This window comes from Saimiri boliviensis, chromosome 20 (genome assembly GCF_048565385.1).
Source record: "Saimiri boliviensis isolate mSaiBol1 chromosome 20, mSaiBol1.pri, whole genome shotgun sequence".
Taxonomy (NCBI): domain Eukaryota; kingdom Metazoa; phylum Chordata; class Mammalia; order Primates; family Cebidae; genus Saimiri; species Saimiri boliviensis.
In genome coordinates, this window is record NC_133468.1 from 3,900,580 (window position 1) to 3,919,266 (window position 18,687).

The window sequence follows — 18,687 nt, forward strand, 5'->3', positions numbered from 1 at the left end:
TGCCTCGGGCTGCGGGCGCCGGGCGCGGCTGCGTCGGTCGCCGACTGCTCCCGCTCCTGCTGGGAGAGGGTGAGTGCGGGGCCCGCGGCGGGGGCGCGCCAGCCTTGAGTCTCGTGGGCCACAGCGGAAGGAACTTAGGACTGCGGGGCGAGGCGGACCGCGCAGGGCCGAGGGGCCGGCCCGGCCGCGGATGGGCCGGGGGCGCGGCCTCACGGGACCTGTGGAGCGCCGGGGCCCCTCGGCTCCCAGCGCGCCCCCTCGTCCCCGGGAGCTGCGTTTCCCCCGGCGCGGTGCCCGGACAGGCGCGGAGGTGGAATCACAGCCCGGGAGCGGCGGGGCCGGGGGTTCGAACGAGGGCCACGCCGGCCACCGCGGGTCCGGGAGGGGCCCGAGGTTCCGGGAGGCGCTCGGACCCGGACTCCTGCCTGGCTTTCCCCGGCCAGCGCAGCCTCGTCCCTGGACGCGCAGCCAAAGTGGAGCGCACCTGCCCCCGCGGACGTCCCGGGGACTCGGGGCCAGAGACGGGGTCTCCCCGTGCGGCACCTGCTCTTTGTGTAAACCGCGTCAGGGGACCCGCCCTCCGGTTCTCATTCCTGGGGCACTGGCGGGGGCTCCCCTCCCATCTCGCCGTAAGAATGGGGCGGCCAGCCAACCGGGTGCAGGTTTCTACCTCGGGGAATCTTTTTTTTTTGGGGGGGGGGGAAGCCGTTTCACTGTAACACAACTAGAAAATTCAGATTAAAACAATCATTCAGCATCTATCTAAATCTGCATGGCAGCGTGGATACGTCTATAAGCACAGAAACACTTCGGACTTTGTTTTTAAACAGAAATATACTAGTAGCTTTTTCCTCTGTCTTTTAAAATTGAGTCATGAGATGCATTTCGTAAGGTGTTTGAAGTGCACAAATCTTAAGCCTCATAATTTTTACTGGCCTGAACACTACCCAATGAAGACAGGGAATACACCTCGAAAAAAAATTTAATATGTTGACACCATCTATTTCTTACCAGATTTTAAATGCAGCTGCATCGTCATTTTAATGAGTGTGAGGGAAAGTATGGATGTGAATCCTCTCCTTAGGTTTTTGTAGGTTTTTTTTTTCAATATTATAAACAATATAGGCCATCTGGCTACATACGTCTTTGCATTTTGTTTTATTCTATAAATCTCTTAAAGTGGAACTTCTAGGTCTAGGGTACAGTAAGACCTCCTGACTTATTCCCTCCAGAAAAGTGGCGGTTTATATAAACACTGGCAGTGTAAGAGTGCCAGATTTACCCACACCAACTCTCAGTGTTAGTATTCTCTTGAACTTCTGAAAGGTCAAAAAGGGTTGTTTACATTTGCATTTTGAACACCAATGAATACTTTCATGCAGTTTGCATTTTGCATTTTAATTTTGTATCTGATACATAAGCAGTTTCCTGACTATGCAGACATGTCGCAGGCTCATATGGACGTGAAAGCCTTTTCTTCACATTTGGGTGTTTGATATTGTCAGCGAAGCCTTCTGTCCCACAAGATCACAAAAATGTTTGTAGTTTATCTTAGTACTTTTATTTTTTGTGTACATTTTAGTTCTTTTCCAAATGGTAAGCCTTTGTTACAAGTTACTTTTTTCTTTGCTGATATGTCACTTTTTTCATATCTTGAATTCATATACATATCTGTGTATATACATACGTATATACATATATGTACATATGTGTGTATGTATGTATATATATATACACACACGTATATATGACCATTTCGATTGGTAGAATTTTAATTTGTTCCATTGATCCTTTTCCCTGTTTAGCTATAACATCCATGAGCTGGGAGAATTTATCTGTTTTATTTACAGCTATATCCACCCCGATCCCCATGCAATGGTGCCTGGTACAAAGTAGGTGGTCAACAACGTATCTGGTAAATAAGTCAGTAATACTGTGTTCCAGTTCTTGTAGCTTTATAAGTATCGGTGGGCAAGTTGTCTCTCATCAGTATTCTTTTTAAAAAAAGATCCTAGCTGTTGTACCACACAACTTATTTTTTCAATAATTAATTAACTTTTTAAAAAAAATTGAGATGGAGTCTCGCCCTGTCACCCAGGCTAGAGTGCAGTGGTGTGATCTTGGCTCACTGCAACCTCCACTTCCCCGGTTCAAGCAATTCTCCTGCCTCAGCCTCCCAACTAGCTGGGATTATAGGTGCCCACCACCACTCCCTAATTTTTGTATTTTTAGTAGAGATGGAGTTTTGTCATTTTGGCCAGGCTGGTCTCAAACTCCTGGCCTTAAGTGATCCACCTGCTTTGGCCTCCCAAAGTGCTGGGATTATAGGTGTATGCTACTGTGCCTGGCCCATGTTAACTTTAAAATATTGTTACTTAGGAGTAACTTGGTTGGGAATGTGTTAAGTTTATAAATTAAAGAAATTACATCCTAGGATATTGAGACATCTTGTGCAAGAATGTCATGTCTCTCTGTCATTCATCGTTATATAGCTAAATAAACATAATAAAGGAAACTTAATACATGAAAACTGTTTTCTTTGTGTAGACACTATTCAGGTCTTTATTTACTGTATTTTTGTTGTTGCTGTTGCAGGAGTCTTGTTTCTCATGGCTTCTTTCCCTTCCCTCAGCTCTGCCTCCTCTGACTCCTGTCCCTCCCTAAGGAAGAACCCCACAGGAAGAAAGGAGAAGGCAATGGCTGCTGGGCCTGTGCCATTGGGAGCTCAGGTGAGCTCATTTTTCCTCTCTCAAACCTCCCCCTTACTCCTATACTGCACGTGGGTTCACTGCCGAGGACAGGGTCTAGCAGAATGCTCGGTATTTTTCACCAAGCCCCCTCAGTGTTCCTGACCGCCATTCCTAGCTGCCACGTACTCATTAGGCTGGATACCCTGGCCTGCTGTGTCCTTGGTGTTGTTCAAGGTTCAGAAAGGGAACAAAAATTATGTGAGAGTTGATCCTGGTGCTTATAGGGCTTACGGGCTCTCAGGGATCATAAAAGAGGGCACATCTGCATGGGATACAATCATAATTGTACCTGAGAATGGTAATAAGAACAAGTGTGGGCTGGGTGCAGTGGCTCACACCTGTAATCCCACCACTTTGGGAGGCCAAGCTGGGTGGATCACAAGGTCAGAAGTTCAGGACCAGCCTGCCCAATATGGTGAAACCCTGTGTCTACTAAAAAATACAAAAAATTAGCCGGGCATGGTGGCATGTGCCTGTAGTCCCAGCTACTTGGGAGACTGAAGCAGGAGAAGCGCTTGAACCTGGGAGGCAGAGGTTGCAGTGAGTTGAGATCGCGCCACTACACTTAGCCTGAGTGACAAAGTGGGACTCTTGTCTCAGAAAAAAAAAAAATAATAATAAAGAACAAATGTGGTTAGGAATTCAGGTTATCGGTATTCCAAGCCTGAGTGAAGGGGAGAATCAGGGGCGTGGCCAGGAGAAGTAGGGAGTGTTTATCCATCTCAAGGGTTGGGAAAGTATAACTGGAGAGGATTTGGTATAATTGAGTCAGTGTGTCCAGAGTTTAAATCCTGACTATACCATTCAATAGCTGCATTGTCTTGGCAAGAGGCTTGTCTTTCCTAAAGCATTAGTCCTCGTGGTCATAATAGGAATTACAGCATTAACTAAGTGTCTGCCTTATAGGTGGCATTATTCAGAATTTTGCATGGCTCATTTCATTTAATAATACCTACTTCATAGGTCTGCTGAAAGTTCAAATAAAATAAGTAAAAAAGGCCTGGCATGGTTCCTGGAATGTCGAAAGTATTCAGTAAGTGGTAGGCATTCTTAGCATCATCCCAGCCAAGAGCCTGGTGTTCAGACTTCTAGAGGCGGAATGAAGGAAGCAGTGACTGATAGACATGCTTGGCTGAAGTAGAAGAAATCAGATAAGAATTGTAGGACCGTGCTGGGCATGGTGGCTCACGCCTGTAATCCCAGCACTTTGGGAGGCTGAGGCGGGCGGATCACAAGGTCAAGAGATCAAGACCATCCTGGTCAACATGGTGAAACCCTGTCTCTACTAAAAATACAAAAAAAATTAGCTGGGCATGGTGGCGCGTGCCTGTAATCCCAGCTACTCAGGAGGCTGAGGCAGGAGAATTGCCTGAACCCAGGAGGCGGAGGTTGCGGTGAGCCAAGATCGCACCATTACACTCCAGCCTGGGTAACAAGAGCGAAACTCCATCTCAAAAAAAAAAGAATTGTAAGACCAATTGTCAGGAAGAAGGACTTTGTGTGTTTGTCCGGGTGGTGGCCATGGGAGTGGAGGTCAGTCTGAGGAATTTTGATAAGGGAGCTGGCATGATCAAAGCTTTTCTAGGAACAAGTAGTATCCATGAGACAGAGGGAGGCATGGAGCTAGGGTAGTAGGTGAGGATTCCAGGTTTCTCTGAAAAAGAAAATAAGGCATCAGAAAAGGTCCTTTTTGTTTGTTTGTTTGGTTTTTTTAAGGTTAAACTTACTTAGCCTTGTTGTCTGGAATACTGAAGACTTACGATGTTTTCTCTTTTCATAAAATCATATATTTGGGGTCCTTGATTTATTAGGATCACTTGCTTATTTATTAGAGACCAGTTTAAAGAAGGCTTCGTGGAGGCAAGTATAAACTTGTGATTTCCATTTTACTACTTTCTTCAGTATTATCAAACTCAGCTTTATTATAAAAGGCAAAATAACTTTTTCAAAATGGGAGTATTAGAGAAAGGGAGTTTTTGGAAGAGGGAAAGGTTGAAAGGGGAAGCATTCAGAAGATTTTGGTTGATGACAGCTGTGGTTTGGTTGTCAGTAATCTACATTTTAATTTATTTAGTCAAAATCGTGTTAATTTTTAAATCAGTTTTTTCTGAGGCACAGTTTAATAAAATAACCCATTTTAAGCACAGAATTCATTGAGTTTTGACAAATTTATGTACCAACATAGCCACCACCTCAGTCAAGGTACAGAACATTTGCATCACCCCAGTCAGTGTCCTCATGCCACTTCTAGTCCACATTCCCTACCCCAGGCAATCACTGGTTTGATTTCTGTCAGTATAGTCTTGCCCTTTTCTAGAACTTCATGTAAATGAAATCAAACAGTATGTATACTTTTGTGCCTGGCTCTTTCTGCTCAGCATAATGGTTTGCAGATCTGTCTATGATATTGTATGTAGTAATAGTTTGTTCCTTCTTATGTCTAAGTAGTATTCAGTTGAATATGCCACCTTTTGTTCATTCAGTTGCGACAGATATTTCAAGTTGTTTCCTGTTTTTAGCTATTATGAATAAAACTGCTCTGAACATTCATGTATGAGTCTTTGTGTGGATATACAGTTTCATTTCTCTTGGGTAAATACCTAGGACTGAAATTGCTGGGTCAAGTGTACATTTGAGCTTGTGACAAACAGCTCAACTGTTTTCCGGAGTGTATGTACCATTGTACATTCCCTCCAGCAGCATTTGAGAATTCCCATTGCCCTATGTCCTCCTCCATGTTTGGTATATCCGTTTCCAAGAGCTGCTGTAATAAAGTACCACAAATTGAGTGACGCCAAACAATAGAAATGTGTCCTCTCACAGTTTTGGAGGCCAGAAGTCTGACATGAAGGCATTTGCAGGGCCATGCTCTCCGAAACCTGTCGGTGAATCCTTCCTTGCGTCTTCCTAGCTTCTAGCTTCTGGTGGTTTGCCAGAACTCTGGTGTTCCTTGGTTCATGGCTCTGTCATTCTAATCCCTACCTCCTTTGTCACCTGATGTTCTCCTTATGTGCCGATGTCTTCAAATAGCCATTTTTCTGATAAGGATGCCAGTCGTATTGGAGTGTGGGCCTACCCTACTTCATTATGACCTCATCTTAACTAGTTAAATTTGAGACCACCCTATTTTCAGATAAGGTCATATTGCAAGGTACTAGAAGTTGGGACTTCAACATATCTTTTTTGGGGGACACAGTTCATAACACTAGGTATTATAAGCCCTTTGCATTTGAGTTATTTGCAAGGGTGAAAAATGGAATCTCATGGTTTTTTAAAAAATTCTTATTATGCAATAATTTCAGACTTTAAAAGCTCCTGCAAGGGGGCACGGTGGCTCATGCCTGTAATCCCAGCACTTTGGGAGGCCAAGGCGGGTGAATCATGAGGTCAGGAGTTTGAGACCATTCGGCCAACATGGTGAAACCCCATCTCTACTAAAAATACAAAAAATGAGCTGGGCATGGTAGTACACAGCTGTAATCCCAGCTAGTTGGGAGGCTGAGGCGGGAGAATCACTGGAACACGGGAGGTGGAGGTTGCAGTGGGTTGAGATCATGCCTCTGCCCTCCAGCCTGGGCAGCACAGTGAGACTCCATCTAAAAAAAAAAAAAAAAAAAAAAAAAAAAAAAAAAAAAAAAAAAAAAAAAAACTGCTACAAAAATTAAAACAATTTCTGGATAGCCTTCATCTAGATTAACATTTTGCCATTTTCCTCTCCCTGTATACACACACACACATAAGTATATAAATCTAAATATGTGTGTGTATATATATTTCCAAACCATTTAAGAATAACTTACAGACATCATGCCCATTTAACACTGTCAGTGTATGTTTTCTATTATCATATATAACAAAAATACAGTTATCAAAATGAGAAAACTTACATTGATACAGTACTATTAGCCAATCTACAAACCTTACTTGGATTTTGCCACTTGTCCCACAGGTGTCCTTTATCTGGTGCAGGATCCTACCCAGATCACACATTGTATTTAGCTGTTGTATCTCCTTGGTCTCCTTTCATCTGGAATACTTCTTCAGTATTGATCTTCAATGACTTGGATAATTTGAAGAGTGCAAGCCAGTTATTTCATAGAATGCTCCTCAATTTGGGTTTGTTTGATGTTTGCTCATAATTTGATTCAGATTTTGATTAATTAAAATTTGAGGCTGGGCTTGGTGGCTCACACCTGTAATCCCAGCACTTTGAGAGGTTGAGGCGGGCAATCACAAGGTCAAGAGATCGAGACCAGCCTGGCCAACATGATGAAACCCCATTCCTACTAAAAATACAAAAATTAGCTGGGCATGGTGGTACATGCCTGTAGTCCCAGCTACTTGAGAGGCTGAGGCAGGAGAAACACTTGAACCTGGGAGGTGGAGGTTGCAGTAGGCTGAGATTGCGCCACTGGACTCCAGCCTGGTGACACAGCAAGACTCTGCTTCAAAAAAAAAAATTGAATGGCTGATATATTCATGGTATTCAAAATTCAAAAAATATAAGTAAGCATTCACTTAAGTCTTCTTCCTGTCCTTGTCTCTAAGCTCCCTGTTCTCCATCCACATAAAAAGGTAATGATGCTCATTTTTTAGGTAGCCTTCCAGAGATACTACAAAAGCCCATAAATATACATATTTTCCCCAATTTTTTATCCAATTGGTAAGAGATAATATTTATTCAGGATTATGCACCTGTTGTATTTTCAGCTATTTCACAATGTATCTTGGAGACCTGTCCATATCAGTACATCAAGGGCTTCTTTGATTATGTGGGTATGTCATAGTTTAGTTTTTTTTTTTTTTTTTGAGATGGAGTCTTGCTTTGTCACCCAGGCTAGAGTGCAGTGGTGCGATCTCGGCTCACTGCAATCTCTGCCTCCCGGGTTCAAACGATTCTCCTGTCTCAGCCTCCTGAGTAGCTGGGATTACAGGTGCATGCCACCATGTCCAGGTAATTTTTATATTTTTAGTAGAGATGGGGTTTCACCATGTTGGTCAGGCTGGTCCCGAACTCCTCACCTCAGGTGACCCACCCATCTCAGCCTCCCAAAGTGCTGGAATGACAGGCATGAGCCACCATGCCTGGCCTAACCAGTTTGTCTTAACGGACATTAGTCTAGACATTTGACAGCAGCTGACTACAGGCATTTCTTCACTTTTGTTGCTGCGTCTCTGAACTGCTGTTCAATCACTTGGAACTATCCAGTAGATAATGAGAAATGAGTGACTCAGATGTTGAGAAATAAAGTGTAATTATCAACTAGATGTGTTTATAAGCTGTAAATAGAGTGCAGTTATTAAATATAGTAAGATTTGGGACATACCAATGCAATATTACAGTTGTTTTCCTTTTTTCATCTTTCTCCATAGTGTTATCTTTTGCATATTGGCCAGTGACGTGAGTGTGAATTGTCCAGGTATTAATGTTTTTTGCCTTTAATCTTTTTCGCTGAATATAAATATTGGGCATATAGACTAATATCTACCAGCCCTTTTTAAAAATTTAAAGGCTATGCGAGAGATTTCCAGGTATCCAGCCCTCAAAAACAACTATGATATACATTCTTCCAGCCTTTTAAAATACCTATCTACAGCCTTTGCCCATTTTTATATTGGGTGATTTACGTATAAAAGAGGTCTTTTCTATAAAGTGGATAGTATTCCTTTGCCATAAGTGGCCAATATTGTCCATAATTTTTCTTTTAAATATGTTTATAATATCTTTTGCTACAAATAAGTTTTATGCAGTTAAATTTCCTTTCTCTTTGCTTGGCTTTGGGGTCATGGTATGAAAAGTTTTCTGTAACTCCAAGATAATATAAATTTGTGTTTTCTATTAGTTTTATAACTTTAAATTTACATCCTTGAGCTATCTGGGATGTACTGTCTGTGATGTGAAGTAGGGGACTAGCTTCATTTAACATGATGTTATGAAGCATTTCATCAGTCCATCCACTTGTTAAACATTCAGCGCCTCTCCACCATGTGCTAGGCCATGTTCTGGGTTCTGGGGATACAGCAGTGAATAAGAGAGGCAAGGTCTCCTTCTCTTAGATCTTATTTTCCACAGGGGATGCAGACAATCAAAAGGGAATTTATTGAGGATAGTGTCAAGTGCTGTGATGAGGACACAGCAGGACAATGTGGTAGAATGTCACTCAGGGCTGTTTTAGCTCGGCAGAAGAGTGGCCCCTCTCAGGAGATGGCATCGGAGCTGATGTTACTGAAATAATTTGCTCACTCTCCATAGACTTGAAATGAAACCTTTAAAATAGGCCAGACTGTCACATATATATAAAATAGACATGAGTTTATTTATTTATATATAGTTTACATATATTTATATATGAGTTTATTTATTTATTTATTTGAGACAGAGTCTCACTCTGTCGCCCATGCTGGAGTGCAATGATGTGATCTCAGCTTACTGCAACTTCTGCCTCCCGAGTTTAAGTGATTCTCCTGCCTCAGCCTTCTGAGTAGCTGGGACTACAGGCATGTGCCACCATGCCCAGTTAATTTTTTGTATTTTCAGTAGAGATGGGGTTTCATGGTGTTAGCCAGGATGGTCTTGATTTCCTGACCTCATTATCTGCTCACCTCAGCCTTCCAAAGATACGAGTTTATTTAAAACACACACACGCACACGCACACACACACACACACACACACACACACACACACACATATACATAAATGTATGTTTATTTTTCTGGATTCTATTCCATTGTTCTATTTCTGTCGTAGTATCATACTGTTTTATTTGTTGTCTCAGAATTCATTTTACTATTTCGTTTTTGTTTTATTTTGGGTCAGAGTCTTGCTCTGTTGCCCAGGCTGGAGTGCAATGGCGTGATCTTGGCTCACTGCAACCTCTGCCTGCCAGGTTCAAGCAATTCTGCTTCAGCATCCCGAGTAGCTGGGACTATAAGTGTACACCACCATGCCCAGCTAATTTTTTCTATTTTAGTAGAGATGGGTTTCACCATGCTAGCCAGGCTGGTCTAGAACTCCTGACCTCATGATCCGCCTGTCTCAGCCTCCCAAAGTGCTGGGATTACAGGCATGAGCCACTGCACCCAGCCCATTTTGCTATTTCATAAAGCGACTCTCCCCTCACCTTTCTTTTCAGAAGTTTGGTTACTGTTCTCATATATTTATCCTTCTAGTCGAACTATATTATCAAGTTCCAACAGTAATAGTAAAAGAGTAAAACTATGCAGTTCTGATTTGAATTTCAAAGTCTGTAAGTCAATTTGAGGAAGATTGGTATCTTTACAATGTTCATTCTTATTAAGTTAAAAAAAAATGGTGCTTCATTCTATTCAGATCTTTCATTATGGGCTTTGTTAACTTTTTATAGACTGACCATAAAGATCTTGCATATTTCTCTTAAATGTATCCTTAGGTGTTTCATTTTTTGTTGCTGTTGTGATTGGGGTTTAATGACTGTGATTTTGTAAAGAAAAAAAAAATTGGATTGCTAAGTATTTGTTTGCTTTTTTTTTTTTTTTTTTTTTTGAGACGGAGTTTTGCTTTTGTTGCCTAGGCCGGAGTACAATAGTGTGATCTCAGCTCTCTGCAACCTCCACCTCCTGGATTCAAGCAGTTCTCCTGCCTCAGCCTCCCAAGTAGCTGGGATTACAGGCATGTGCCGTCACACCCAGTTAATTTTGTATTTGCAGTAAAGACGGGGCTTCTCCATGTTGGTCAGGCTGGTCTTGAACCCCCGACCTAGGTGATCCGCCCACCTCGGCCTTCAAAGTGCTGAGATTAGAGGCGTGAGCCACCACACCCGGCCGGATTGCTAAGTATTATATCTGAAGATATTTTGCTGCTCTGGTGCCTAAAACTTTATCACTATCATATTTTCTTTACAAATTATATTTTCATCGTTTATAATGTCCTTATTCTATTTGATACGCAGTCTTTTCAAAGAAAAACAATATCAAAAAGCCGTTGTTTTTAGGTTTAAGAAAACTTCTGGGCCGGGCGCGGTGGCTCAAGCCTGTAATCCCAGCACTTTGGGAGGCCGAGGCGGGTGGATCACGAGGTCAAGAGATCGAGACCATCCTGGTCAACATGGTGAAACCCCGTCTCTACTAAAAATACAAAAAATTAGCTGGGCGTGGTGGCGTGTGCCTGTAATCCCAGCTACTCAGGAGGCTGAGGCAGGAGAATTGCCTGAACCCAGGAGGCGGAGGCGGAGGCTGCGGTGAGCCGAGATCGCGCCATTGCACTCCAGCCTGGGTAACAAGAGGGAAACTCTGTCTCAAAAAAAAAAAAAAAAAAGAAAAAAAAAGAAAACTTCTGTGTAAGATAAACCCATGAATCTCCTTGTATCCTGTACTGAATGTAGTGCTGGAGGGAAAATGACCCAGCCTCAATGGAAAGGAGGAAAGGAACAAAACTTCATAAGGGATTGATGACAAATGTACGATGTTACTAAGTTTCATGTTACCTTTTTTTTGGGGGACAAGTTCTGACTCTATTACCCGGACTGGACTACAGCAGTGCAGTGTCAGCTCACTGCAACCTCCACCTCCCAGGCTCAAGCCATGCTCCCACCGCAGCCTCCTGAGTACCTGGGACCACAAATGCACACTACCATGCCCAGCTAACTTTTGTCTTTTTTATAGAGACAGGGTTTCGTCATGTTACTCAGGCTGGTCTCAAACTCCTGAGCTCAAGCCATCTGCCTGCCTCAGCCTCCCAAAGTGCTGGTATTACAGGCGTGAGCCACCATGTCCTACCATGTTCACCTTTTAAGATGCCTTTTGTAGTCACCTAAATCAGCACTTTACCAGTCCACAGCTGGCACAGGGATCTGCAGCGCATTTCACAATAGAAGCTCTGCATGCTGGGCACAGAGCCAGCACTTAAGGTGGTGACAGTTTAGGGAAGCAAGGAAGACCAGCACATAGCGGCTGCATTTGGACTTTTATTTTGCCTACTGTATTCAGCAAACAAGGTAATTTACTGGAAAAAGTGGATTATTTTTGGAAGGGGAATCTTGTATTTCTGATTTGATGCCTTCTTTCACCAAAAAGAGGCTTATTGTTGTTTTCACATATTCTACCTTATCTATGTTATTCTGGATGCTTTCTTTTTATTTGCATTTGCCAGCCATATCCTGTCTCTGCCCTCCTCTTGAAATTTTAAACTTGTTGGTTTCTGTTTTAGGTATATCTTTTGTAGGTACCATACAGCTGGATTTTAAATCAATTTTAGAGTTTTTGTCTTTTAATAGGGAAAGTGAACCATTGATGTTTGTCACTATATATGCCTAGGTTATTTCTGGTTATTTATTTATTTATTTATTTATTTTTGAGACAAAGTCTCACTCTGTTACCCAGGCTGGAGTGCAATGGTGTGATCTCAGATCATTGCAACCTTTACCTTCTCGGCTCAAGCGATTCCTCTACTTCAGCCTCCAAGTAGCTCGGACTACAGGCGTGTGCCACCATACTCAGCTAATTTTAGGTTTTTTTTTTTTTTTTTTTCCGTAGAGATGGGGTTTTGTCATGTTGGCCAGGCTGATCTCAAGCTCCTGACTTCAGGTGATCCACCCACCATAGCCTCCCAAAGTGCTGGGATTACAGGTGTGAGCCACTGCGCCCAGCTCCTGGTTATTTATTTATGGTTATCGCTCTGTCTTATTTCTTTTCTCCTTTCTTTACATTTGTTGAACATCTGATGATTTTTTTAGTTCCCTTTCTCCTTGGATAAAATGGAAATCTGCACTTTTCCTGAAAATAATTTGTCAGTAATTTTTAATATATTTTTGGTACTTTGAAATATTAAGTAAAATTAGAGAGAAAATGACGTAGAAAGAAACACAGTGAACTCTGATTCTGTGTTGACACTTTTTCTGGAGTTCTTGGTCTTGGATACAAAGTGCACAAATTTCTTGGAAATGGAGTTTGCTCTCCTTTGTATTGTTCTCCGCCTTCTGCTACAGTTGGCCCTTAAATAACACAAGTTTGAATTACACAGGCCCACGCTGAGGCAGATTTTATAAAAGTGGCCCAATAAAAGTTACCCTGAGTGTGCCCGCCTCTCCTGCCACTTACTGCCCCTCTGCCACCCCCGAGACAGCGAGACCGACCCCTCCTCTCCTTCCTCCTCCTCTGCCGTCTCAGGTGAAGATGAGGATGAAGACCTTTATGATGATCCGCTCCCATTTAATGAGTATATGTGAAATAACTGTTTATGTTATTAGTAAGCCTTCAAGTCAGCAGTAGGCTGTTAGGAGTTAAGTTCTGGGGGAGTCAAAAGTTACACGAGGATTTTAGACTGTGAGGGGTGTTGCTGTCCCTAACCCCGATGTATTCAAGAGTCAGTTGTGCTTTCGCCCTTTGCTTATTTACAGATCAAAATGCTCTGTCCTTAAATGATGAAAACCTTTTCTGTTGCTTTATTTCTGTTACCTATTCTTATTTCCATAGTCTTGCTCTCAGCATCTTTTTTTTTTTTTTGAGATAGAGTCTTGCTCCGTCGCCAGGCGTCAGGCTGGAGTGCAGTGGCGCGATCTCGGCTCACTGCAACCTCCACCTCCTGGGTTCAAGTTCAAGCAATTCTCCTGCCTCAGCCTCCCAAGTATCTGGGATTACAGGTATGCGCCACCATGCCCAGCTATATTTTGCATTTTTTGTAGAGATGGGGTTTCACCATGTTGGCCAGAATGGTCTCGATCTCTTGACCTCGTGATCCACCCGCCTCGGCCTCCCAAAGTGCTGGGATTACAGGCGTGAGCCACCGCACCCAGCTACTCTCAGCTTCTTTACAAAAAGCTTTAAGTAATTTATCTGTCTGTACACAGTGCCTCACACCCGTGATCCCGGTTCTTTGGGAGGCTGAGACAGGTGGATCATTTGAGGGCAGGTGCTTAAGACCAGCCTGGCCAACATGGTGAAACCCCATCTCTACTGAAAATACAAAAATTAGCTGGGGGTGGTAGTGGGCACCTGTAATCTCAACTACTTGGGAGGCAGAGGTAGGAGAATTGCGTGAACCCCGGAAAAGGAGGTGCAATGAGCCAAGATCACGCCACTGCACTTCAGCCTGGGTGACAGAGCAAGACTGTATCTCAAAAAAAAGCATAAAAGAAAAAAAAAGAAAAAGTAATTTATCTGGCTTTTTTCTTTTTTGATACGCAGTTTTGCTCTTGTCATCCAGCATCCAAGCTGGAGTGCAATAGCGTGATCTTGGCTCACAGCAACCTCTGCCTCCCGAGTTCAAGTGATTCTCCTGCTTCAGCCTCCTGAGTAGCTGGTATGACACGTGCCCACCACCACACCTGGCTAATTTGTGTATTTTTAGCAGAGACAGGGCTTCACCATGTGGCCAGGCTGGTCTCGGACTCCTGACCTCCGGTGATCCGCCTGCCTCGGCCTGCCAAAGTTCTGGAATTACAGGCATGGGCCATAATCTCAGCCTGTTTTTGATTCGTTATGTCTTATTTATGCTTCTGTCCACTATGAACTCACTTCTGCCTCCACCACACTGCTAAAATTGCAAGTGTTGGCCGGGCGAGGTGGCTCAAGCCTGTAATCCCAGCACTTTGGGAGGCCAAGGCGGGTGGATCACGAGGTCGAGAGATCGAGACCATCCTGGTCAACATGATGAAACCCTGTCTCTACTAAAAATACAAAAAATTAGCTGGGCCTGGTGGCGTGTGCCTGTAATCCCAGCTACTCAGGAGGCTGAGGCAGGAGAATTGCCTGAACCCAGGAGGCGGAGGTTGCGGTGAGCCGAGATCGCGCCATTGCACTCCAGCCTGGGTAACAAGAGCGAAACTCCGTCTCAAAAAAAAAAAAAAAAAAATGCAAGTGTTTACATCAGGAGCTCTCTTTTCCGTTCGTGTTCTATTTGTCTGACCCCCTGACCTCTTTCCTGAATCTCTCTTTCCCCTGACCTTCTGGGTGAATCTCCTTCATCTTTCTGATTCTGTTGCTTGCCACAGTTCTTTTCTTGGCCATCGTCTTATCTCACAACGTAGGGAGTCGGATGCCCACAGGGAGCTGGGTTCAAGTTCCAGCTGTGTGATCTTGGGTAAGATATCTCATGTCTTCAATCCTCAGATTCCTCATCTATAAAATGATTAGTGCTATCGATCTAGCAGGTTCTTCTATGGGTTAAATGAGGTGAGACGTGAATCTCCTATTAGTAAAAACTGAATACAAATGTCAGTTACCATTTATAGTAGCCACCACTCAGTTGGGTTTTCCCTCATGAAATGGATATTAAATGTTTACAGTATTTTAGTTCCTTCGCATTGGGTTAGAACATGATCTTTTACTTCACAGAAGTTTCTTACTACCCACCTTCTGAAGTCTGAAGTCTGATTTTGTCATTTCTTCACACTCATTCTCCATCCAACCTTGTTCCCTTGCTGGTGAGGAGTTGTGATCCCTTGTAGGAGGAGAGGTGCTCCGGTTTCAGGTGTTTTCATCCTTTTTGCTCTGGTTTCTTCCCATCTTTATGGATTTATCCACCTGTTGTCTTCATAGTTGCTGACTTTCAGATTGGGTCTCTGAGTGGACGTTCTGTTTGTTGATGGTAAAGTTATTTCTGTTTCTCAGTTTTCCTTCTAACAGACTGGCCCCTCTGCTGTAGGACTGCTGAGGTCCACTCCAGGCCCTGCTTGCCTGGGGATCACCTGCAGCCACTGCAGAACAGTAAGGGTTGCTACCAGTTTCTTCTTCTGCTATCCTTGTTCCAGAAGGATACCCGCCAAATGTCAGTCTGATCTCTCCTTTATGAGGTGACTCTTTGGGTATACAGGGGTCAGGGAGCTGCTTGAGGAGACAGTCTGTCCTTTATAGGAGCTCAAGTGCTGAGCTGTGAGCTCCATTGTTCATTCAGAGCTGCTGGGCAGGTACGTTTAGGTCTGCTGCAGCAGAACTCATAAATCGCTTTTTGTTCCCAGGTGCTCTGTCCCAGGGAGTTAGGGCTTTATTTATGAGTTTCTGTTGTGCTGCTGCCTTTTTTGTTTGTTTCAGGGCTGCCCTGCCCAGCAAGGAGGCAGCCTAGTCACTGTCTGCCTGCAGAGGCTTTGCCGAGCTGCTGTGGGCTCTGCCCAGCTGCCGTGTGAACTTCCCTGCAGTCCTGTTTCTATGGGTGTAGTTAGAACTGCCTTGGCAATGGTGGTGTGCCTATGTATTGGCGGACTCTCTCTGTAATGGCAGGTTGCCTTGGCAAAGGCGGGTTGCCTTGGCGACAGCAGGCAGCCTCAGCAATGGCGGGTTGCTTTGGCAACGGTAGGCTGCTTCAGCAATGGCGGCCTACCTCTGTAGTGGTGGAGTGCCTCGGTAATGGCGGACGCCCCTCCCCCACAGAGCTGGACCGTCCTGGGTTCAGCTGTGCTTGCTGTGAAACTCTCAATCCAGAGTTTCTGATTGCTGTTCTTTTGTGGGAGTGGGACCAGCCGAGCCTGATCACCTGGCTCCCTGCCTCAGAGCTTTTTTTTTTTTCTTTTTTATCCCAGATATTCCAGTCGCCTGTTGAAACGGCGCCAGGATCTGTGTGATTTCCCCTGCGGTGACTCACTGTGTCGGCTTAAACAACGGCGCTGAGATTAGTGGCACTTTTTTTGCCCAGGAATCTCTTGGCCTGGCTCCCTCTTCAGTCCCCTCTTCAATGAGTTGAATGGGTGACGTCCCGGGGCTCCAATCGGCAGCCAAAAGGGCACCCGGACCAGTGTATTTTGTACGGAGAGCAGCTGGCCGGGTTGCCGACAAAGCAACCGCGTGGGGCAAAGCAGCCACGCCGACCGCGCTGCCAGCCACGCTGGCGACCATGGGGCTCCTCCGCCTGGGAATCTCCCGGTCCATGGGCGATAAAAATGTGGCGTCCACTCACCCTCTGCATTTTCACTGGGAGCTGCAACTCTGAGCTGTTTCTAAACGGCCATCTTGGATCTTCCCCCAGTATTTTAGTTCCTGTGCTAAGGGCTAGAGAACAAGGCTGCGGTGGACTTACACATTTGAAATGCCAGTTTCAAGTATAGCTGAATTTGTTATTGGTTCTGTCACAGAACAACCACATTCTAGATTTTCCCTGTTTATACGTGCTTTCCTCCATTAACTGGAATTCCCACTTGTGCTCCTTTGACATCCTGGAGCCTCTAGGGCAGTGAGTCAGGCAGTGAGACCTGGCCGTGAATTCCCCTGCTCCTGTCAGATGTGCCTCTTCCCACCAGGAAAAGCTCTCTGACCCACTGGCTCCCCCATCAGCTGGGCCAGATACAGCCTACCCTGTCCTCAACCTAATAATGGTCTCACCTCCCTACCAGCCTGTGGGATTATTCAAACAAGCAAGTCACATCCTCCCATGGTAACCAAAGGTCACCCAATCCCCTGTCACTACAGAGCCTGCTCCCATAGTCCCTGCTGGTTCACCAGGTTCCTGAATGTTAACCCCTTTATGACCCCGAATGGCATGTGGTGCCCTCCTCCCCTGGGCCGCGACCGTATGTGGCCAGTAATTTGTTGTCATCTGTTCAGTGTCAAGTGTCCTGTGTTTGGTCATCGTGTACTGTTTAGGGCAGGGATTTCCTCCTTCAGCAATAGGGTGAATAGGAGGTGATCACACCCCGCCCCCCTTCCCCTCCCAGGGGAATCTAGAGCAGCCTGTAGTGCCCTTCCCTATTTCTCACTTACACCTACTCTTCCTCACCTTAACTCCCAGAGCTCTTTTTATATTATGTCTCTGGTTATTTTGTGATTCCTCGCAGACATCTTCTTCCATTTGGAAGGCAGCATGTTTCCTCATGCAGATCTTTGTGCCCTGTCCTTCTAGTGCTGCTGGCTTTTCGCTTCCCTCAGGGATTTTGTTGGAATAATCCCTTACTGAGCAATTTTTACTTTCAGGAGTCAGTGACCTTAAAGGATGTGTCTCAAGATTTCTCTTGGGAAGAGTGGATTCAACCAGATTGTGCTCAGAGAATGACAGTGTATGAGAACGTCATGTTGGAGAAGTACAAGAACCTGGTTTCACTGGGTAAGGACTTCTTGTAACTCAAAACCTACCTCTTGACACCGTTCCCCCCTCAACTGCAAATTTTCCCCTATAATACCTCCTGTGTGACCTCTGAAATTTATGGATTTGGACTGAAAGTCTCTGATCATAAGGCATTGTTTTAGGGTGTTTGTTTGGTGTCCTCTCTTTCAAGGCAGAAGATCTTTTCTGTATAGAATGGAAAATGGGAATTTCATAAGCCACACCTTCCTTATTTCAGAAGCCCTGAGGGAGAACGGATCAGAACTGTGCTAGGATTGGTGTTTAGACTTAGTTCAGAACCCAAATTTAATGTTTTCCTCTCAAGCAGGAAATTACCTTTCCAAATCCAATGTGACTTCCCAGCCGGACCGAGAAGAACTGAGCCTGATGAAAAAAGAACTGCCTGAGGGTGGCTTTCAAGGTAAGTGCCAGGCTGCACAGACTTGCTACATGAATGTGTCTCTTTGGGGAAAATCACTTCAGAGATTCTTGGGTCTCTGCAGAGACTAGGGCCACTAGATGTGTATTCTCAGATGATACCTCCACATTACTGATGGGCCTCATTTCCCTAGGGCTCACTTAGGTCATTTTGCAGGGAGGTGGCACATTATGAGGAGTAAATAAAAGGAGAATACATTAATAAAGGAAGAAAGAAGGGAGGAAGGGAGAGAATGGAAAGGAAAGGCGGCAGGAAGGGGGGAAATGCATGTACCGCAGCGGTACGTGTGATGTGGAAGAATACAGCAGCCTAAGAGAACTACAGTAGTTAACGAGAGCATGATTTCACAGGGTGGTCAGGGAGGGCCTCTCCTTTAATGTGACTTTTGAACAACTACTCAAAGTGACGGGCCACATGGGAGAACACTGGGGGGCACAGGAAACAGCAGGTGCGAAAACCCTGAAGTAGGAGATGACGTGGCATTGTTTGAAA

General features: G+C 44.5%; 1 protein-coding gene across 1 annotated transcript in view; it reads left to right on the forward strand.

Annotated features, from left to right (window-relative positions):
* LOC101034309 (zinc finger protein 177) overlaps positions 1–18,687 on the forward strand; it is a 19,967-nt gene continuing 1,280 nt past the window's right edge. Inside the window, exons 1-4 of the mRNA XM_039460535.2 lie at positions 1–69; positions 2,633–2,729; positions 17,627–17,756; positions 18,085–18,177. Of these exons, the coding sequence (XP_039316469.2) occupies positions 2,697–2,729; positions 17,627–17,756; positions 18,085–18,177 (256 nt within the window). The 5' untranslated portion in view covers positions 1–69; positions 2,633–2,696. The remainder of the gene's footprint in view (positions 70–2,632; positions 2,730–17,626; positions 17,757–18,084; positions 18,178–18,687) is intronic.